This window comes from Myotis brandtii, unplaced genomic scaffold (genome assembly GCF_000412655.1).
Source record: "Myotis brandtii unplaced genomic scaffold, ASM41265v1 scaffold215, whole genome shotgun sequence".
Lineage (NCBI taxonomy): Eukaryota > Metazoa > Chordata > Mammalia > Chiroptera > Vespertilionidae > Myotis > Myotis brandtii.
The window spans coordinates 1,361,261-1,384,813 of record NW_005358043.1 but is presented as its reverse complement, the minus strand read 5'-3'; the positions used below and the strand labels follow the sequence as shown (position 1 = coordinate 1,384,813).

At 39.2% G+C, this 23,553-nt stretch overlaps 1 protein-coding gene across 8 annotated transcripts in view; it reads right to left on the bottom strand.

Annotated features, from left to right (window-relative positions):
* ARHGAP21 (Rho GTPase activating protein 21) overlaps positions 1-23,553 on the bottom strand; it is a 140,492-nt gene that overhangs the window by 116,479 nt on the left and 460 nt on the right. For 5 of the 8 annotated variants that reach the window (XM_014539389.1, XM_005865868.2, XM_005865872.2 and 2 more), the window contains exon 1: positions 2,771-2,869. In XM_014539389.1, the coding sequence (XP_014394875.1) occupies positions 2,771-2,854 (84 nt within the window). In that variant the 5' untranslated portion in view covers positions 2,855-2,869. Of the gene's footprint in view, positions 1-2,770; positions 2,870-22,613; positions 23,055-23,422; positions 23,508-23,553 lie in introns of those variants that run through there. The other 3 variants (XM_005865869.1, XM_005865871.1, XM_005865870.2) reach the window with 2 other exon arrangements.

Here is a 23,553-nt window from a genome sequence, read left to right as displayed (position 1 = left end):
TTCAGGGCAAACCAGCTGGCCCCCACCCATGCACCAGGCCTCTATCCTATATAATAAAAGGGTAATATGCAAATTGACCCTAACAGCAGAAAGACTGGGAATGACTGGTCACTATGACACACACTGATCACCAGGGGGCAGACACTCAATGCGGGAGCTGCCCCCATGGTGGTCAGTGCGCTCCCACAGGGGTAGCTCTGCTCAGCCACAAGCCAGACTGATGGCTGCCAGCACAGCGGTGGTGGCGGGAGCCTCTCCTGCCTCCTCAGCAGCACTAAGGATGTCCGACTGCAGCTTAGGCCTGCTCCCCGCTGGCAAGTGGACATCCCCCGAGGGCTCCCGGGCTGCCAGAGGGATGTCTGCCAGCTTAGGCCCAATCCCCCGGGGAGCGGGCCTAAGCCAGCAGGTGGTCATCCCCCGAGGGGTCCCAGACTGTGAGAGGACACAGGCCGGGCTGATTTTTGTGCACCGGGCCTCTAGTTTAATAATAAACAAAACCTTGACAGAATTCCCCAGCAGTATGCCAAAAGAGTGCCTACTGAGATCTTTGCTAAATGTGGCACTTTTCTATTTCCCATCATATCATTACTTTTGTCTCTTTCTTCAGTTGGCTTCCCTCGCTCCTCATCCTGCGTTGTCATTTACTCTTCTTATTTCTCTCTCACATTTCTTCCCTACCTATATATATCATAAACTTTCCAAAGATATCTAACAGCATCTTTGGGTACCACTTAGCTTCAATAGTAAAACTCAACTAAAACCAAATGCTACTCTTAAGTCTTCTACAAATCAGAAGTTACACACTGGAAGCCTAGACCCACATCTGGCCACAGTATTTTTAAAAACTTGAGTTAGTCATCAACATTTAAACATTAGGACGAATTTATATAAAAAATGCAAGTTTAGTTTCTCCAGGAAACGAAATGATATGACAAGAGTAGGTTCAACATAGCATAAATCTCCTGAAGCTGAATCTCCAGTTAGCCACAGACTCCATCAGCCCTGCCGTGTTATAATGACTCCTCACCTCTCTTCATTCTTGTATGGAACCTGCCTAGCCCCAAAAGCAGAGTATGTGACCTCCGCCAAAAACTTTAAGTGAAGGCATAACATCCACAGGCCATTTTTACTTAATGCTGAGTTCTGCACACTCTTCTTCTGAGAGATGTTAGCAAACAAATGGCCTATTGTTGGATCTAAACCACAAGGAGAGTAGTAACATCAATCCTCAAAACTCCAAGCCAAGGCATGTCCAAAAGGACTTTTTATTGCTGGCCGCCTGGATCAACTCATCCCTAGATTCTGTTGCAACCCCAAAATTCCTTTGGAATTAGCCAGAATGAAGTCTTCACAAGGCCCAGGACCCCAAACTAGAAAACTTTCTGATGATGAGGCTAACCAATGAGTTTAGTATTAGCTGCAAACTAGTTACTAAACACTAATATTTTTTGTTTCAGCTTTAGTGTGCTCTGAATGTTATGAATTTTACATGCTAAGATAATTGTAGTATCTCTCTTCTTTTATTCTCTAAGTAGCCATTTAAAATCCATATTTTTATGGTAATGTAAATCCATTAGGGAGAGAACTAGAAAGTGCATTGAGGGATCAATCTTATACTGGGAGATATATAGACTAAATGACCTCCATCTCTAATTTCCCTGTACATTAGTCTACTGTGCCCAACCTAAACTATGAAAATATCTTTTCACCATTCCAGGATAGAAAGAATAGGACATAAAGGAAAGTACCGGAGACCCAAAAGTCCCATTTGGAACTAAGCTCATGTTTCATAAACGTCTGTTTATTCATTGGCTATAGGAGAACTGAGAAATAAATGGCAGTATGTGTGTGTATGGGACAGGAGTGGTACATTTCATTTATTATCTACTGATTTCAATATTTTGAATTTGTTTTTCTTCTAAATTTCAAACAATACTAAAGAACTTTTTAGAATAAGGATGATGAATACCCACAAAGTAATAAATAAACCTGCAAGGTAAATAATTCATCATTTTTAAAGATTCACTAATAGCTGAAACAAAAATCTATCATGCAGGTTTCTTTCAATTCTAAAGAGAACCCATTAAGTTGAATATGCACAATATTATTTAAGACTTATAAAAGCAGTCTACACCTGAGAATAACCATGTTGATTGATTGAAGGTTGAAGGAAAAAAAGAGCTTTTGCTTCTTAGGGAAGAAAATCCAAAAGCATAATAACTATCATGAAAAATATATCCAGCAAATTTTCTCTACTGCAAAATAACTACTTTCTCAAAAGACTGTCTAGTAACAAAAGATGTTTTAAAAAGAATTTCCATTTAATCCTATAATGACAGAAATCAAGAACCAAATTTCATTAAAAAATTAAAAACTAGCTAAAAAGAAACTCATCCCAAAATCTTGCCTACCTTCTTATTAACACAGCAAACGTCTCATGAAATACATAACATTTACCTTATCTTACAATTTTATTGCTTTAATTTTTGCTAGTTTTATTTTCCCCTCCCCCGCCATACAAAGCTTTACAAATAAAGTCTCGTCCATGCAGCTTAAGAGTTTATTCTTTTAGAGAAATTCAGATCATCAGAATTGAGATATGTCATAGTACACAAGTATTTCAATAAAAAGTAACAGTCTAAAAGATTACTTTTTTACTGTTACAGGAAGAGAGTGATTTCATATCCAGTATTTTCACTGATTTTTTTTTTCTTTATACATTATAGCAGTTTTGGATTAAAAAGCAAAAATATATATTTATCAAACAAACCTGATCACTCCACGCACAATACAGATGGCACAATAAACTCCAGTTGTGGTTGCTCATGCAGTTTAAAATCCTGAACTGGGCCATGACTGCCTGGAGCAGGTCTCCGAGGTTCTGTGACTCAGCTTTTGTCAGCACCGGGCACTGTGAGGGAGCTCCGCAGTGATGCCATCCACAAATAGGATCCCCCCCTCCCTTCCTGCCCGCAGCAGAGCTCACTGGCAGGACTACATCACCTCCCCAAGCACCTTACATTCAAATGGCTACATCACAAAGGAAACAGTTTTCACAGACATCTTCTTCTATATTTATTATTATTTAATTTTTTAAAAGATGATTGCTTCTACCCTCTTTCTGGGTTTATTCTTCAATGAAAACACAACTTGGAAAGGTGGTATAATAAATCAAGCTTGCAGACTGCTCCCACAACAAACCAGCTCTGAACACGAAGGCGTGGCAGTGTCCCTGACCCATACACTGAACTCAGTCCAAAGGGTACCTCCTTTTTCTGTCTTTCAGTACATCTCACACTGCCAACAACGCCTTAAATGTCTCTCGCCGTGGGTACCGTATTACCACTCTCCTGCTTCTCTTCCTACTTCTCAAACCATCCCTCTTTTGCAAGAGGCAGTGTAGGAAAGTGAGAAAGCCCAGACCTTAGTAAGACTGACGTCACTTCCTCACCTGCTACCTTCTAGAGGTCTGACTGGAAGATAAGGGCTTAATCTTTAAACTGCAGCTCATTCCTTTGTAAAATAACACCTGCCCGCATGGGATATTTTAGTACAAAATAACATGCTTAAAGCAGAGTCTACCACACACCTAATCATGAAGGCTATTAATATTCTTTAGACGAGCCTTCCTTCCTATCTAAATTAGAATTCTACCTCTTATTTTAATGATTTTTATTAGTAATTACTTCCAAACCTCTCTTAAGCCCCACCCTTTTCCCTAAGCTCCAAATTTGCATGTCTAGACTCTTGCTAAGCACATACACCTAGATACCTTATACATATTACATGTCCAAACTGAACTTGTTATCTTCTCTCTCAGAACTGCAGCAGCTCTGCAAACCCTCATCTGCATAAGGGCAACTGGTCACTCAAACAGAAGAATCCAGAGAACCCAGACTCCCTCTTCCTTACCTCTCACATCTAGTTACCAAGTCCTGTCACTTCAACTAAAATGTGTATTTAACCTGTCTCTTTTCTATCCCCACTCACTGCCTAAAAACTGATGGGGGTCTCCCAAACAGCTGTCTGGAACCTTGCGTCCACAGGACTATCGAAACAATCTTTGAAGCCACAAGCTAATTATGATTAGCCTGCCTACATCCCTTCCCTGCTCCTTTCTGCCTCCAGCAGTTTCCCAAAGTATGTTCCTGCTTGTTCTATAGATTAAAGAATATGAATTAGTTAATGAGAAAAGTCTCCAATGGCAAAATAAGTTTCCAAAAAGCCAGGTTAAACAAACAAACAAAAAAGTAAAGTTGCAAGGTCAGATTCAAAGCCCTCAAAATCTGAAAACTGGCCCTAACCAGTTTGGCTCAGTGGATAGAGCATCAGCCTGCGGACTCAAGGGTCCCAGGTTCGATTCTGGTCAAGGGCATGTACCTTGGTTGCAGGCACATCCCCAGTAGGGAGTGTGCAGGAGGCTGCTGATCGGTGTTTCTCTCTCATCGATGTTTCTAACTCTCTATCCCTATCCCTTCCTCTCTGTAAAAAATCAATAAAATATTTTTTAAAAATCTGAAAACTGAAGCTCCTATGAACTTGTTTCTAACTCGCTAGTCTTTGAAATCTTTAGCTGAGTTGTCTTGCTCTACCTGTCCCATTACCCATGTATATCCATGAAGGCAGACACCAGACCATGTCTGTACCTTTTCATTGCTATATCCCCAGGGTCTGGCACTTATAAGGTGCTCAATTAATATTTGTTGAATGAGTTAAAAAATGTGGAAGGACAATTCTAAGTATGATAGGAATCTTTGGCACTAGAAGCATCAAACTTGAATTATTTAGGATAAATAACTTTTATTTTGGGACCAAGGGGTTATCACCAGTTGTTTGCAAACACAAATTGTTTCCTTTTTTAAATGATCCCCGAAGCTATTAGGGCAGGTGTAAATCAAGCAAAATCCCTAAATACCTACAAATGACACTGTCTATTCTATCCCCACTGGCGATTCTGAACAACTCCAGGAGAGGGGAGGGAAGGGTTTCAGGCATCTTATATTCAAAAGTCCCCAGGTGATCTGAGGGACCCTCCTTAGTAGTTAGGAAGCACTAAGCTCATACCAAAGGGCAGAAAAAAGGACTTGGAGACTAAAGGCACAACTATAGTCAAGCTGGCATAAATCATTCCTAAACACAGCGTGTAATTTAGTATTAGTATTATTACAATACTTATTTCCTGGCTATTTAACAGATGTTTACATTAGAGAAATGTGGATGAAGGATGCAAGGTATCTCTGCAGTGTAATAGTATCTCTGTACTGTGAATATAAAGTTATTTCAAAATAAAAGATTAGTATGAAAAAGACCATAAACAATTATAAGTAGCAATGAACATCTCTATCATCCAGATGTGATCCCGAAATATCATTCACCACTAGAAGAATGTAGGGGCTCTTAAAAAAAATGGCTGATTCCAGGTCTTGGGCAGGAAATACACATAAAAGATAAATTAGAAAATCATATTGGACAGGAAGCTAGCAAAGACAATTAAGCTCATGTCTAAAGAACGCGGGAGAAAACTAGAAGAGGCTACCACTAGTATAAAATACAACAATTGGGGGTATAATAAGGACTGAAGCATATGACATATGTTTACATCTACCAGTTAATACTACTAGATAGATGATAGATGATAGATAGATAGATAGATAGATAGATAGATATAGATGATAGATACAAATAAGCAGATAGACAGATAGGCAGACACATGATACAACACATAGGTCACCTTCTGAACTGATTTACTTCTATAAATAAAGGAAAAGAATTAAGAAAAAAAATCATAGTGTCATATGATTACTAGATTCCCCCCTCCCCCCAACATGCACAGTTTACATTTCAAAAACATTGGGTAATACATATATATATTCCTATATGGACAGTTCTGAAATTCAAACAGGTCTGAAAGTTAAAACATGTTTTGTAACTTATTGATGGCAAAACCTACCCTGCCCTGAGCTGACATGATGCTCTTTCCACGTCTATTTATTCCCCACAGTAAAATATCCATGCATTTATAGCATAAAGTACTCTAACAGCTGGATGCTGTCACAGAACCTGAATCATCATACATTTCTAAAATTTGAAAACTTTTGAATTCTGAAAAACCCAAGAATTCTGAATCATGGATTATAGATCTACACAAACAGCACTAGCGGTGAGGGTAACTTGATGTCAGGAATCCAGAAGAAAAGGAAGAATGGGGGGGGAGGGGGAACAGGAGGCAAGACCCTTTCCCCTGGGACTGGGAACATCTTTTCTGCCCAGGGTCACTAAGACCAGAGAAAGCTTTCCAAGCAGGTAAAATCTGAGCCAGACTTTGAATGAAGTATGGGATTTACACAAATGAGAAGGCATGGGAAAGGCAAAATGGACATGAACAAACATGAAAAACACTTCAGACTTTATTCATATTCAGGGGATAATGGATCTGCCATTTTCTTTGAGTGAATGTTTTATGTTTGACAGTAAGACATTATAAGGAAGAAGTATATGTACTTTATTTTTTAAAATCATTTGTTTATTTTTCAATTACAGTTGATATATTATACTAGAGGCCCTGTGCACCGATGGGGTCTGGCCAGCCCACCCCAATCAGGGCAGATCAGGCAGGGCTGGCAGAGGGGAGGGTACGCAGGTTAGTGGCCGGCCCCGCCCACGATCAGCCCCCCCAACCCTGATTGGGGGCGGGGCCGGCCAGGGGAGAGGCCAAAGACAGTTGGCCAGCTTGGCCCCGCCTCCTGGTCAAACTCCAGCCCGGCTCCCAGTCCAGGGGACAATTTGCCTATTACCCTTTTATTATATAGGAGGATTAGTTTCAGATGTACACCCCAGTGATTAGACATTACCTAACTTACTAAGCGATCATGCAATAAATCTCGCACCCATCTGACACCATTCATAGTTACTAGAATATTTTTTACTATATTCCCTATGTTGTACTTTACATCCCCATGCCTGTTCTGTCACAACCAACATGCACTTTAAATCTTGTGACAGTTGCTCAGCTTTAAATGAATCACAGGCTTTCTCTAAAAAATCTGTAAAATATGATCAAACTAGCACTCTAGAGAAATGATAAGCAAAACCTTAAGGAACCTATAGAAAATTATCTGACAAACCAGACCATCTCTAAGACAATAAACTCAGCATAGGCTTTTGCTCACTAAGGTGACACATGGAAGCAACAGATTCCAGTCATTGTGTACCATAAATTGACACTTTGAAGACATCAAGTTTCCTAGTTTGCCAAAAGACAACCAGGGTTGATAAAAGTTTTAAGCTGTCTATTAATTTGGCATTGAACTGTTTATCACTTAAATAATTGAACACAAACAATTTCCATCTATGTGAAACCAGTAAATCTAGATCAAAGTAAAGATTTTTCTCCCTGAAGTTTTTTTCTTCCTTCTAGTAAAGCTATTACGATCAAGTTAACACTCTATCCATTAAATCATTATATTCCTCTTCTGGCTGGGTAACCTTAACTAAGCTCTGTAGCTAAGTTTCCACATCTCTAAAATGGATGTAATACATACCTCATGAGGATAAAATGAGGTATGGTACTTAATAAGGGTTCAATGTTCTCTCTTCAAGGCCTAAAAAATTATCTAAAATCTACTTTATCTCACTGTATGTGTCCAAGAAACACATTACAGCCTAGCACTTACAGTTTATTAAGATTAAGTAAATATTAAGGCTAGTAAATGTCAATAGCATAAATACCTGAAGGGCAACAGCAATAGAAAATACTCAAAAGCTATGACACTCAAAACTGGAGACAAATAGATACATATTGCATGCCAGAAATCAAAGGACTACTAAATAAGTACAAACTATACAGTTCATTAACAACCATATGACCTTTGCAGAGACAAGAAAATTTTATATGGAAACTGATTTATAGATTAACAAGTAATGACTTTTCTTCCTCGATTTGGCAGTTTTCCTTCTGAATCATTCTCACTCTTTGCCTTGGTCATACTGTTCTCTCTGCCTGAAACCCCATCAGAGGCTTCCACACATACTTAAGATTCCCCTTGGGGGTTGTTTGTCTCTTATTACTGAGCTGCAAGGGTTCTTTATATATTCTGGAAGCAAGTTCTTGATCAGATATATGTTTTGCAACTATTTTCTCCCCATCTATGGCTTGATTTTTTACTTTCTTAATGGTATTTTACAAAGAGCAGAAGTTTTAATTTTGGTAAGTCCAATTTATCGTGGGTTGTTTGCCATCCTCCTCCCCCAGTGCTTTTTGTGTCCTATCTCAGACATCTTAGTCTACCCCAGAGCCATGCATATTTTGTTCTTGACTAGAAGTTTTATTGTCTTAGGTTTTACAGTTACTTCAGTGTTCTACCTGGGGCTAACTTTTCTGTGTGATGTGAGGTAATGATGGAGGTTCATTTTTGTCCATAAGGTATTTACTTCTCCCAGCACCACTTGAATTCACCCCACTGAATTCAAATGATCATACTCTCCATTCTCTTCCCTAGTTCTATATATCTATCATTATACCAATTCTATACTGTCTTGGTTTTGTGACTTTTTGAGTAACAATTATAAAATAGCAGAGTGAGAAAAAAAATAGCAGAGTGAAAATTCCAAACTTTGTTCTTTTTCAAAGTTGTTTTGACTACTCTATGTCCTTTGCCTCTCCATATAAATTTTGAGTCAGCTTGTCTATTTCTAACAAAATAAATTTTAAATTGTGCTGAAATTTAAATTGGGATAGAATTGAATTTACATAGCAATGTGTGGCTAAGTCATATCTTAATAAGTTGAGTTTTCCAATCCATAAACTCAGTGTATCTTTCTATTCAGGTTGTCTTTAAAGTATTAAAACAATAATGCTATTATTTTTATTCCACTTTCTGTTTGTTGATAACACATAGAAAATACTAATTTTTGTGTGGTGACTTTGTATATTTGTATCCTTGTATCCTGCAACCTTGCAAAATTTGCTAGTCCTAGTAAGTTTTATTGGCAGATTCCTTACAACTTCCTATGTGCACAATCATGTTTTAGGTAAGAAAAAGAATTTTCCTTCCCTTTTTCCTTCCTTTTATTTCTTTTTCTTCACTCATTGCACTAAGGAGGGCCTCCAGTTTGATGTTCAAAAGAAGTGTGGACAGCAGACATCCTTGCCCTGTTCCCGTTCTCAGCAGTAATAAAGTATTCAATATTTCACCAAATACAATGGCAGTAAGGAACCCCTTTACCAAATTGAGTAAGTTTCCTTATATCCCCAGTTTTCTAAGAGTTTTTATGATGAAATGAGTGTTAAATTTTGTCAAATGCTTTTTCTGCACCTACTGAGATGGTCATATGAATTTCCTCCTTTATTCTATTAATATGTTAAAATGATAAACTAACCTCTCATTCCTGGGATAACTTCAACTTAATCATGATATATTATCTTTTGTGTATATATTGCTAGATTTGATTTGCTAACATTTTGTTAAGGATTTTTAGATCTACAACCATGAGGGTTATTGGTCTGAATTCCTTTTCTTATAATGTTCTCGTCTGGCTGTTGCCAGGCTTAAGCCGCCTCATAAAAAGAAGGTAAGTGTTTCCAACACCTCTACTTTTTGAGTTTGTATAGAGTTTGTATGATTTCTTCCTTAAATGTGTGAAAGAATGTATCAATGCCGCCATCTGCATCTAGGTTTCTTTGTCAGGAGGTTTTTAATTCCAAACTCCATTTCTTTAACCCATATGGCACTAGTGAGAATTTTTCTTTCTTCTTCTTGTGGCAGTTTTGTAATTTGTATCTCTTAAGGTGTGATACTATGATTTGTAATAAATACACAGTTGGTCTCTATTCCCATTTCTGGCACAGAGCTGCTAAAACCCTGGGAATTTCCTAAGTGCTGAGAGCATCAAAGGTGTCTTTTGCTATGTTAACAAGGTGACTTTTGAATGACACCAAAGTAGCACAGCATTTCCAGTGGCCACAAACTAATAGGTTCAGTTAGGGGTTCTCCAAGGCTCATACCACTCTAAGCAAGACTCCAGTGGTACCTGGTCTCTCCCACTGAGTCCACAGTGTAATTGTAACTGTTTCTACTAATACAATTTTGTATAAAACATTAGAGGCCCAGTGCACGAATTCGTGCACGGGTGGGGTCCGGCCAGCCTGGCCCCAATTGGGGCAGATAGGGGCTGGGCCTGTCGGGAGAAGATGGTGAGAAGTTGGCTGGCTGGCCCGCCCTGATCGGGCCGATCAGGGCCGGTCTGGCTGGGGGGAGAGGCCACAGGCGATTGGCAGGCCGACCCCACCCTTGATCGGGGTGGGAGAGTCCAATCAGGGACCAGGGGAGGCCGGCTGACCCCACCCCCTGACCGGGCAGGTTCACTGGCCACAGTGGGCGTCATCACAACCGGTCGTTATGATCCTTATAGCATTACAGTTGCTGGCTTTTTATATATATAAAGACATCTAAAAAAACTCCACCCAAATAATCCAGTTTAAAATGGGCAAAGGACTTGAACAGACATTTCTATAAAGAGGACATTCAGATGGCTGATAGGTATAGGAAAAAATGTCCAACCTCACTAATCATCAGGGAACCACAATGAGCTATCAGCTCATCCTCCAAGTGTTAGTGAAGATGTGGAGAAAAGGGAACCTTGGAGACACTGTTGGTGGGAATGCAAATTGGTACAGCCAGAATAAGGAGGTTCCTCCAAAATTAAAAATAGAACTATCATATGATCCAACAATCCCACTTCTGGGTCCTTATACAAAGGAACTGAAATCAGGACCTTGAAGATAATATAGTTCAGCCTTAAGAAGGAGAAAAATCCTGTCATTTGCATCAACATGGATGGACCTGGAGGGCATTATGCTAAGTGACATAAGCCAGACACAGAAAGACAAAATACTGTATGATCTCACTTATACATGTAATCTAAAACAGTCAAACGGGTAGGACGCAACCAATCAATGCGTCTCTCTCACATCGATGTTTCTCTTTCTCTCTCTCCCCTTCACTCGATCTAAAAATCGATGAAAAAAATATTTTCAGGTGAGGGCTAACAAAACACACACACACACACACCAAATACCATTAAAAAATAATAATTAAATTAAAAAATAATAAAATAGTCAAACTCATAGAAGCAGAGTAATTGCAGAATTTGGAGAAGTGATGGTCAAAGGGTACAAAGTTTTAGTTATTCAAGATAAGTAAGTTCCAGAGATCTACAATACAGCAGAGTGCATAACAATGCTGTATTGTATACTTAATATTTGCTAAGGCGGTAGATCCTATGCTGTGTTCTTACCACAAAATCATAATAAAAACAATAATAATCAAGAAGGCAGAAGGAAACATTGGGTGGTGATGGATATGTTCACGGCCCTGATGATGGGGATGGCTTCATGCGTGTATACTTACCTGCAAACTCACAGAGTTGTGTACATTAAATATGTACAGTTCTTCATATATCCCAATAAAGGGATTTTAAAAAGAAATGAAGTCATCTAAAATATTCAGAACTCTGAAATATTTGGGCATCTAAGAACTATTATAAAAGTAGAACCTTTCAAGAAGCTACGCCTGGACCTCTGTTTAAACAGCTTTATTTCAAAGTCAACTAGAGAGGCTAGGATTTTCTATTAACTCTCAGTGGCATTAGCACTGGGGTCCAAAATAAACATCACTTCCTAAAAGAAAAGAAAGACATCCCCTTATATGCAATCACACTCAAGGACATCAGTTTTCTAAAACGCTTTCCTTAGTCCTTCAAATTCAAATCATTCTCTTTCGAGATGCCTATCAACCTTGATTGTGCTTTCTTCATTGGTTCGCTGGTGTGGCTCTGCCAGATCCTCTTTGTTAGTGGCTTTGCTCCTTCTCCAACATCACTCTCACTGACGTCAAGAAATCCTGCTTCTATTGCAGAAGTGGCAGCTGGGCTCTGTAATTAGTTTACATTGTATTTGCATTGTATTAGCCAATGTATCTCCCAACCAGTGAGACTGAAAAGACAAGACTGATTCAGTGAATAGACAGAATAACTGCTGGTGTTAAAGGAGAAAGGGTGTGTAGATGTTAATGATTTGTTTATTATTGCTTATGTTTGAATGATTTCTGAAACCCTTCAAAATATATACTTAGGTAAAGAACAATATATATTTTTTCTTCCACTGTAAGTTTCCCTATTCTTGATAGTTAAATCTAAACAAATAATTACAAAATGCACCAAAGAAATTATTCTAAGTTGTTTGCATAAAGAAAATGACATGAAACAAATTACTTTTATAATACAGCTAAAAAGTAACAGCTTCAAAGTAACCAAAGTCAGAGTTCGATCACCTTAAAAATGTTAACTTTTGATTCAAGTATTATATACAAAAAACAAAAAAACACACACATATTACTTGAATTTTAAAGTTCTCTTTTGACACAAAATTTATTTTACTTGAAAAAAATATTATTTTGGAAAACTAATGACATAGAAATATGTTTGATTACAAATAAAAAAATAATCTTAATCTTGAAATTTTTACTGGTTCATAGTCACTTAAATTTTCTCTCCATATTTTTGCCTCTTTTCTTCATACTGATTTCAAAGTGGTCAAGAAGTCGGGGTACTATAAGAATTTAGACTTTGAAAGTAGCTGTGACTGTCACTTTCTACTGTTCTCACATTGAAAGATCACCAGGGGGCCTTTTTTTAAAAGTTAAGGTTTTGGGGTCTCATTCCCAGGGATTCTGTTCTGATTCATTAGCTGAAGTGTGGGGCTAAGAATCTGTAGTTTTAAAAGTTGTCCAAGTGATTCCAATAGTCATTCAAAATTACTTGACTTAAATTCCTACCCAAGCAGGAATCCCCTCTGTCATCTCTTAGCTGAAGGTCATCCTACCTCTGCAAGAACACAGTGGCCCATTTAACTATCTATCCACTAATCCTAGTTCTGCCCTTCAGAGCCATACAAAATTAATCTCTTTTCCATACTATTATCCTTGAAAATACCTTTTAAAAAAATATTTTTATTGATTTCAGAGAGGGAGAGGGAGAGACAGAAACATCATTGATAAGAGAGAATCATTGATCAGTTGCCTCCTGCACGTCCCCTACTGGGGATGGAGCCCGCAACCTGGCATGTGCCTTGACTGGGAATCGAACTGTTATCTCCTCGTTCAAAGGTCCACGCTCAGCCACTGAGCCAGGCAGGCTGGATATTGAAAATACCTTTGTGCAGTGCTTTTTAAAAATTTTTATCTTTATTGCTATAAGTATTACAGATGTCCCCTTTTCCCCCATTGACCCCTTCTAGCCTGCACCCCCGCCCCAGGCCTTCACCACACTATTGTCTGTGTCCAGGGTTCATACATATATGCATATAAATTCTTTAATTAATCTCTTTTCACCCATCCAGCCCCACCTTCCTTCTGAGATTTGACAGTCTGTACAGTGCTTTTTAAGAGTTTCTTCTTTCCTACATTTACAAAACTGATTGACATATGTATCAATTTTGTAAATGGAGATAGATAGATGATAGATGGATGGATAGATGATAGATAGATAGATAGATAGATAGATAGATAGATAGATCCCCACCCCCCTCCTGATGGGCAGAGAAGGGTATCTAAAATATATTATTAAATGAAAAAAGGAGTAAATTGAAAACAGTTTCCTAAAAGCATTATAATAAAGATCTGATTTGTTATTATTTTTTTGTTGTAAATCCTTACCTGAGGATTTTTTTTCCATTGATTTTTAGATAGAGTGGAAGGGAGGAGAGAGAGACAGAGAGAGAAACATCGATGTGAGAGAGACACATCGACTGGTTGCCTACTGTGCACGCCCCGACTGGGCCGGGGATTGAGCCTGCAAACGAGGTATGTGCCCTTGACTGGAATGGAACCTGGGACTCTTCAGTCTGCAGGCTGACATTCCAACCACTGAGCCAAACTGGCTAGGGCTTAACGATCTGATTTAAACTGCGTGCCCAGACCAATTTCCTCCCCCCACAATCACTAGATATGAAATATGTTTCCAGAAGCCAATATGCAGAACCCAGAGAAGAGAAGGTCTCATCAATCATACTAATACAAGTTCTTTTAAATATATACATTTTTATTGATCTCAGAGAGGAAAGGAGAGAGAGATAGAAACATCAATGAGAGAGAATCACTGATCGGCTGCCTCCTGCACGCCCCACACTGGGGATCGAGCCCGCAACCAGGGCATGTGCCCTGACCATGAATCAAACCATGACTTCCTGGTTCAAAGGTCAACACTCAACCACTGAGCCATGCCAGCCGGGCATACAAGTTCTTTTAAATACAGAATCTTTATTTATTAGGAAAATACTGGGATTCAGATATCTAGATATCTCAAGGTTAAAAAAAATAATCCCCAAGATCATAGTAGATAAGACATATCCAGAAGAAATATAATCGTTATATCTACTGATATTTAAGGATATTCTCTACATTGTAAATAAAGAGAAAATAAAAATATTCTTAAGAATATAAGTCCTGCCCTAGCCGGTTTGGCTCAATGGATAGAGCATTGGCCTGCTGACTGGGTTCGATTCCGGTCAAGGGTGTATGCCCAGGTTGTGGGATCAATCCCCAGTTGAGGGTGTGCAGGAGGCAGCCAATCAATGATTCTCTCTCATCGTTGCTGTTTCGAACTCTCTCTCCCTCTCCCTTCCTCTCTCTAAAATCAGTAAAAATATATTTTAAAATATATATTTAAGTCCTGTCAAGATATATTAAAGATTAATGCAGAGAACAAGAGAAGTCAAGAAACTAGTGTGGAGTTATAAGCAACACTGTATATATCTCATTCCTCATAACTATGCCAGAGATCTCTTCAGAACAGAGATAGACGACAAGGGGAAAAGGCAATAAGTAACCAATTCTGAATCAAAAACAAGTCCAATATCAAACAGAAAACTCAACAGCAGCTGGTCTGACTACGGAAAAGTAAATACACTCAACTTGACATTTTTTGATAATAGTTTGTTCTGGTCTGTCTAAAAACTTTCCCAGTAGATAAATCTTCAGAAATATCAAATTTGGATTTTAAATCTATTCTCTTATTCACAGTCTACACAGTGGAATTTCTTGTATATTCTTAGATAATTAGAAAAAAGAGACTTACAAAAATGTTTTTCATCACATTAAGTTTCTTCAACCTACAGTACAATATTTCCATTGTCTTTCAGATTATTTTAGAAGTACAAAAGGCCATCTTCCAGATTTCATTGCAAAATAAACTATTTGCACAATACTCAGTTTTTTAAAGAATATGACGGCTTGCCCTGGCTGGTGTGGCTAAGTTGGTTAGAGCCTCTCCCGTGCACCGGGTCAAGGGTTCAATTCCCGATTAGGGTACTTTACCAGGTTTCAGGTTCGATCCTTGGTGGGGGTGCATAGGGGAGTCAACCAATTGAGGTTTCTCTCTCACATTGAGGTTTCTCTCTCTTCCTCTCCTTCTTTCCTCTTTTTGGAATCAATTAAAATCATCTTCAGATAAGGATTTTAAGAAAAAAGAAAAAGAATATGACAATGTAAACTAAAAAAAAAAATTGCTTCATTTTAGTGGAAGCAATCTAAATTTGAACTTTTGAGTGAAGATGTCTTCCTACTTAAACTAACAGAATATATGGAAGGCTCATAATATCTTAACATATTTAATTCCTTCTGGTCAATTAAAATTAGATAAATACTGGGACAATCATAAATCCAATAACCTTTCTTTTTACTAATCTAATCACACCGACCAGAAAGAAAAACAAGTGCCTACCATATGGTCTCTCTGTAACAGAAAATAGCTGCTTTCAATACCAGCATCTGTGCATCTTTATCAACATTAGCAGTGCCCATACCTAAATCAGCACATCGTTAACTATGATAAGATGACAGGTCCCTTCACAAAGCAAAGAACAAAAAAAACTGAATATCGCTTCTGTACTAGATTATATTTGACCTGGTCAAAACAAAGCAATGACGGATCAAAGATTATGTAATCAAGAAACAAGGACTTCATAACATGTTTAACTTGGAAGAAATGAATGCTAAGGAACACGAACAGTGTATGGAGAAATTTCCTTAGACTTGGGTCCTCATTTTTTTTATGGGCCTTCTCTAGTGATATGTCCCGCTCTACATATTCAAATCCAGACTTTTGCTGAAATGCCACCTAATGATGCCTGCTGCTGGCACTGCTGCCATTCTTAATTCCAACAGGCTTTACCTTGAATCCTAACTTGCAGCATAAAGCCCCTGACATGCAATGGTATTCTGACAGATTCAGGTGCATGACCGAACACACAGTCAAAATTAAATGATAGTGTTATATTATGTTATACTACAATGAGTCCAGAATAAATCCTAGGCTTCTAATTAGGAAAACATAGGCTTTTAAAACCATGCTGAAATATTGTTTTTAGTAGTATGCATCTTTTTCTAAAAGTGTTTAAGCATATTTTAAGCAGTATAGGTTTTCTAGAAACCAGATTTTCACCAGACTGATAAAAAAAAATTACCTATTTTTTAAAATATGTAAACGGTCTTTTTATTGTAGTTTTGGAATTAAACAAAAAAGAGAAAATACAAAATAACATAATCCCAAAATTCTCATCATTCAGAATTAACAACTGCCAACATTTTGTAATACTCAATGTTGTGATCATTCTTGGCTTATAATAAAATGTTTGATATTAAAAAATAAAAAATATAATAATGAGCTTTCCTATACTTGCTATTCATTCATTTTAAGACAAAAAAATATGTGAACGCAGACATATTTTCTTTCTATACTTTCTCCACCAGTCCGAGTCCACATTCATTAGTCTTTTAATTACTATGATCTCAGCTCTCAGTACAAATTATTTCATACATTTGTACTACACACTGCCTTGGTTACTGTTACTTGGTTACCAGCTTCCCAAAGATAAGAAAGATTCAAAGAAAAAAGGCACCAAATGTTAACAGCAGTACTACTGGAATTGCAGGTCTAACAAAGAACATACACTTCATACTCTACATATTTTTGTATAATCTGAATTAAGCATTCACATATTATATACCTAGAAAGAAGCTCAATGACATTTTGGAGTGTTTCTTAGTCCTCATTTCATTCATTCCTTGGGAAAAATCTGAGGTCCTAAAAGTGCTAAATACTCTTCTAGGTACAAGAAATACAATGTGAACAAACTGCACTTAACACATTCTAGATACAGTATCCATCCAAATAAACATGCAAAACTCGGATAAGCATGCCAGAGGGAGATTATGTGACAGGGAGAAAAATAAAGCAAGGAAGGAGGGCAGGTCTTGCCACAGGAGCAGGAGAGAGGCGTTCAATCAGCAGAATGGCCAGTAAAGGCTTCACACAGTAGATGACCTCTAAGCAAAACCAGAAGCAGACAAGGAAGTCAGCTGTGAGGATGCCCTGGCAGGGCTGGGGGTGTCACAAGGAGAAGGTACAGCAAGTGGGAAGGCTCTGGGGAATGGCATGTGTGGTGTGTGCGCGCAAGAGCAAGAGTCCAGAACGCCCAGTACAGAGTAAGGGGGGGTGAGAGTAACTGGAGGTGAGGAGGCTAGACTGTACAGGGCTTTGTGGGACAGTCAGAACTTTGGCTTTTATCCTGGGGGAAATGAGAAGCCATTAGAGCAGCGGTTCTCAACCTGTGGGTCGCGACCCCTTTGGGGGTCGAACGACCCTTTCACAGGGGTCACCTAAGACCATCGGAAAACATATATAATTACATATTGTTTTTGAGATTAATCACTATGCTTTAATTATGTTCAATTTGTAACAATGAAAATACATCCTGCATGTCAGATATTTACATTACGATTCATAACAGTAGCAAAATTACAGTTATGAAGTAGCAACGAAAATAATTTTATGGTTGGGGGTCACCACAACATGAGGAACTGTATTAAAGGGTCGTGGCATTAGGAAGGTTGAGAACCACTGCATTAGAGGAATATGAGCAAAGCAGTGACATGATCTGTTTTTTAAAAGGTCCACTCTGATTACCATGGCTGAGAGACCAGTCAACCAGACTTGCATGCTATATCTGAGAAAAATGAGAGATCAAAGATCACTCCCAGATGCCTGGCCTGGAAGGGTGGGATTTCTATTGCTCAAGATGAGAAAGGCTGTAGAAGGAGCAAATTGGGAAGGTGAGCTGGGGGAGTGGATGTAGAGAAGCAGGAATTTGGTTTTGGATATGCCTACTTAATATCCAAGTGGAGTTTCTGTGTGGTCAGATCAGTTGGATATAGGAGTCTGAATTCAAGGGGTAAAGACACACACACACGTGCACACATACCATATATAAATTAGCAGTTTTATACTCAGAGATTGAGGAAGAGGAAACAATAAAGTTGGAGGATAATCAAGAGAGTATAATATACTGAAATCTAAGTGAACATTTAATAAAAATTAAGACTTTTCCTGCTCATTCATTCATTCAACAAATATTTATTAAGCACCTACTATGTACCACACACTTAGAAACAAACATGGTCCCTATTCTTATGGGGCCTGCAATTCGGAGGAATACACACAATAAACTTTTAAGTGCTATTCCTAATATGGTATGTCATGGTCGGCAAACTGCGGCTCGCGAGCCACATGCGGCTCTTTGGCCCCTTGAGTGTGGCTCTTCCACAAAATACCGACTTCTGCGCATGGGCCACCAAGTTTCAATCGCACTGTACGTGCGTGCCCGCACGTGGTATTGGGATACTGCACTAGGGGCAACTAATCCGTTCTTGGAAGATCAGGGAAGGCTTTTCCTGGAGAAGTAATACTGAAGAAAAGTACAGAATGATGAGTAAATTAGCTAGGGAGAGGTGAAGGCAGAGGAGGGGACTGAAGAAAGGGTGATGGAAAACTGCACTTAGAAGGACCTGAAGTGAGGAGACACTGATGCCCCAGGGGAACTGAAAGCAGCTCAGGGGAAGCTGTACAGAAAGAGGAAACGAGGAAACAGATGAGAAAGGAGATGGGCAAACCAGACTGTCATTGTCCTGTAAAACTTCTCAGGGTTTGAACTTTATTCCCAAGGCAATGGGGAACCAGAAAATTTTTTTACACAGGGGAATGCAATGATCAGCTTTCTACTGTAGGAGGGGCAGCCTATGGCAGGGACAGAGCGATGGAAGGAGATGGCCTGGCCTGGGCTCACCATGGAGATGTAGCTGGCCTTAGCTCAGGTAGTGACAGTAGGATTTGGAATGTAGACTCAATAGGACTTTGGATAGGAGGAAAGAGGAGTAAGATGAGTCAGGGATGATAACCTAGTTTTTGACCTGGACAAATAAGGAGATAGTGGTGCTACTCACTAAAAGAAGAAACACAGGTTGATGGTAGGGGAACAATTTGTTGAGTTTGAAATGCCTGTGCGCTATCCAAAAAATAAAAACACTGGTAAACAGCAATTGGCTATACAGGTCTAGATATAAAGAATAAAATCTGCAATAGAGTGCTAAATTTGGAATCACTGACATACACTAAAATTAAATTAAAGCCATGGGAGAGTGTAAAATAAAACCCAGGGAATGCGAAAAGAGAATAGAGGAATTGGGAGGGCCTGAGTCTGGTTAAAACCAACAGGAAGGGGGCAGACGAGGAAGAATCCTAAAAACAGAAAGAAAGAGCAAGAGGGAGGGGTATGGAGGGAGAGCTTAAGAAGGAATAAGGGAATCTGGGATAAAAGCAAAGTGTATAGAATGTACTCCAGAAAGAAGAGCAAAATATAAAATTTTATATGAACCCACGTACCAAAAAAAATGCCTTATTTTAATATTTACACTATTCCAAAATCAACCAACAGATATTTTTCATCAGCTATAATACATATAGTCATAGGATAAACTTAGTCTAGGTGAAGAAGCAAAACATAAAATAAGTTAATTAGCATTAGTAAGTTTATTGTAATAATAGATGGTGAAATTGCTAAACGCTTGGACCAACACTATGAACTACGGATGAAAGGCAAAATAAGTGCTGATATGGGGAAAGTAATGTGTCTAGAAAGCTGAAAGCCAGTTTTCATCTTTGGAAAAATAAAAAAGAAGAAAAAGCAAGTTTAACCTCAAAGGATAAATACTATATGATATGAAAGGGGGAGAGAATATCAGAGGACTCAGAGAATCTAACAAAGTGATTTTATGAGCAAAGTTACTCAAGGCTAGGTGTCAGAATACTTCCCAGGTCAAACAGTATACACATACACACACACACACACACACACACACACACCCCAAAAAACACTTATCAGAATAAGTGAAACCAATTTCGAAAAATACATCTTCGATGTGCAAAGTATATAATTTTGTATGAACACAATGTGTTATCATCACTGTATAATGCCAATCTAGATATATTCTACTGGATTGTCGCAATTCTTTATTACATAGGAGGATTGTTATTTGTTTTTTAACCTTCCAGTATATTCTTAGAAGGTGGTGCCTACATTTACTGGTATACTGACACAATTAGATTCTAATCCTTAAGATGAATAAAAAATTTCTGATTATTTTTCAACAAAGCAATAGATCTTATTCATAGAAGGTGGAGTTAGCTAATTAGATAAGGCATGAAACAGTGAATCCTATTAACTCACTACATGAATTGCTTCTGCTCTACAATGTTATACTTTTAAGCTTATTAAAAGCATTAACATTAAAACATAGATGCTCATCTCTTAATTAGGTAAGAACACATAGATTTATTATTCCAACACACATTTACAACACAGCTATTGGTTTTAAAGTTTTTAAAGAATGACAATACTATTCTAGAATGTAATACTTCAGATAAAATTAAGCACCAAAATTAAGTACAGTGTTCAAAGACTTAAGTATCTATCACCCAAAGTTGATACTTACACTCAAGTATGTATATAATCTTTAAATGAGCAAAATACAGCGCTTTCTTGGTTCCCAGACTAGAAATAATATGGCCATGCCAGCAGTAAGGGCCAAGGGAAAACAAATTTCACAGCCCTTAAAAAAACACATAACTGTCATTGTTAATAAAAGCCAAGTTTGCAACTGGAAACACTGCCTTGTAAGCCAAGGACAAGATGTGTCTATTATAAATTCTTGATTGCAGGACATCCTTTAAATGCTCCCCCCGCCAAAAAAAATTCAAATAACATTAGTCCTTGCAAATTAATGCAAATGAATGCTAATTAAAGTATTCTCAAGACAATGACAAATAAGGCTTTAGGACCATAGTACATATTATTATGTAACTACAATACACATTAAGCAATCACCAGTTGTAGGTTGACCTTCCAAAAGGAGTGATTATGGTTTACCATGATCAGAGGATTGCGGTGTTATACTTAACCATGTTTTTTACCTGCAAGCAGGTGTTTACAGGTGTCAAAAAGCAAAACACTGATTCTAACTGTAAACTATAGTTCTTATAAACTGTACTGTACTTACCTCCCTATTTTTTAAGCACTTTTTAATTCAATATGAAGTAAACTACATGATGTGATTTTCTTTGCATGCTTTCCAAACAAAAATTTAACTTCTGATTCATTTTTATTAAAATGCCAAAACGCACACACTTGGAACTAGACCTTGTTTTGATGACCACAAAGTTAAAATTTAACACCTACAGAGAGTGAAGGCTCATTTGGGAATGTTATTGCTATCAAAAGTAACCTTCAATCTTTCAATAAAAAAATATAGGCAGTTCAAAAGTAAAGTTTATAAGGATAGCAGTACTCAGTACATTTAGCAAGCAAATTACAGAAACTATCACTAACAAACTAAACACAATATTGTCATTATAGCAGTAAACTCCAAATATAATGGGAAAACATAAATGCGAGGCAACAGGGCCTATCAATGGACTTCCTATGATTTCTGTCCTGCCTGCTCAAAACATTGCAAGAAGCCTGGCATAAAGTCTTCCGGGCCTTTCCAAAGATGCTGGTCTGACGGCCATGCAAGCCACCCAACACCCCAGAGCAGCTCACAGGTCTGCTGTGCGCCTTAGTATCAGTAAAGGCAGGAGAGTTTTCAGGGAGGTGGAATTACAATTCTATAAAGTAGTTTTCCAAGGCTGTGCCTAAAATGCCCATTAGGAAAGACGTGTTTTTCTACCCAAAACAGAGATCCGCATCAACAGCGGCCAGGACACCCACTGGTATCAGAGAGGAAGCTTCAGGTGCAACAAGCACAGCCACTACCACCACCTCAGAGAGCAAACCTAGATGCGCACGCACCACCTTCACAGCCACCCCCTAACCAGCCCAGCGCCACCAGTCCTGGAGGATGGCGACTGAAGGGCACAGTGTGGTATTCCCAGACAACTGAAATGGGAGAATTCCCCGCTCAGCCTCAGCGGTGACTAAGATGGGGACATTTCAAAGTCAGGAAAACTTTCCTGCAAAGGAATCACCGGCAGTTCCTGGAAATAAAAATGGGTGAGGCTTCACCTTGCTCCTGGTCAGGCAGGGATGCTCCCACCAAGCGGTTACATAAAATCCCCCCAAAGCCTCTTCTTAGGCCCGGTGGCAAGCGTCCCCCCCCCCCCACCGAGAGAGGGCACCCCCAAAAACCCAGGCCACGGTGGGCCGGGGAGGCTGCCTCTGCACTTACCTCACAAGCGGGGGACCCGTGAGCCTTCAGCGTGTCACCATCTCCCTCCGGCTGACCAGTCCGACGTGTGGCCATCATTTCATTTCAAATCACAAAGAAGGGGCCAATCCTTTGGAGTCCACATTGGGGGGAAAGGCTGCCACACAGCAAAAAGGGTAATAATTCCACACCAGGCTCCGAGGAGAGACAGGGCCAGGGAAACCAATAATGGGCCAGGGAGCAATGTTTTGATGAAGCCCCCGCAGGATGCCCTGATGATTCCTTCTTCGGGCTTCAACTGACGGCACCGTCTTCGTCCATCTCTCCAGACTTCAAAAACAAAGGCCGGCTTCTTGGCAGCGAGTGAGGCCGACGGCAGAAAGCGGTCCCCTTCCTCCCGAGTCCGCGTGGAATCTGAGTGGGTCGGGAAGGCTCCAGCGTCAGCTCCCAAGGAGATCGCTCCTGGAACAGGGAAAAGTTAAAGGGCGTGAACTTTCTCCAGACGCTGACCTTAGCCTTGCCCACAAGTCCACCCCAAGCGCGCATTTCATACACCTGGAAAGGTAATTCGATCCATGCAGATGAGCCACACAAATTAAAGTTGAAACAAGCCTCCCATGGGGGGGGGGGAGTTAGGGGGGAGAGAATGCATAAATCAGGAGAAAGAAGAAACAACAGAACTGCACGGTGGTTGCGACAAAGACGCCTAGCTGTTGTGCAGCCTTCGAGAAAAAGCATTCCCTTTCCAAGTGCATGTCACGAAGGTATTTTCCGTGCAGAAGAGAAGGGGTGCATACGTTCTTCCGCATCACCCAGATAGGTGCACTTACGGGAAGTTTTTTTTCCACGAGACTAAAATGGGGTAAGACTCGACAAAAACCCTCCCGGCTCCCCTCCTGCCCATCCCAAAACAAGAACAAAAAGCCAGCCTCGGACGCGGCCAGCCGGCTGGGTGGCTGGG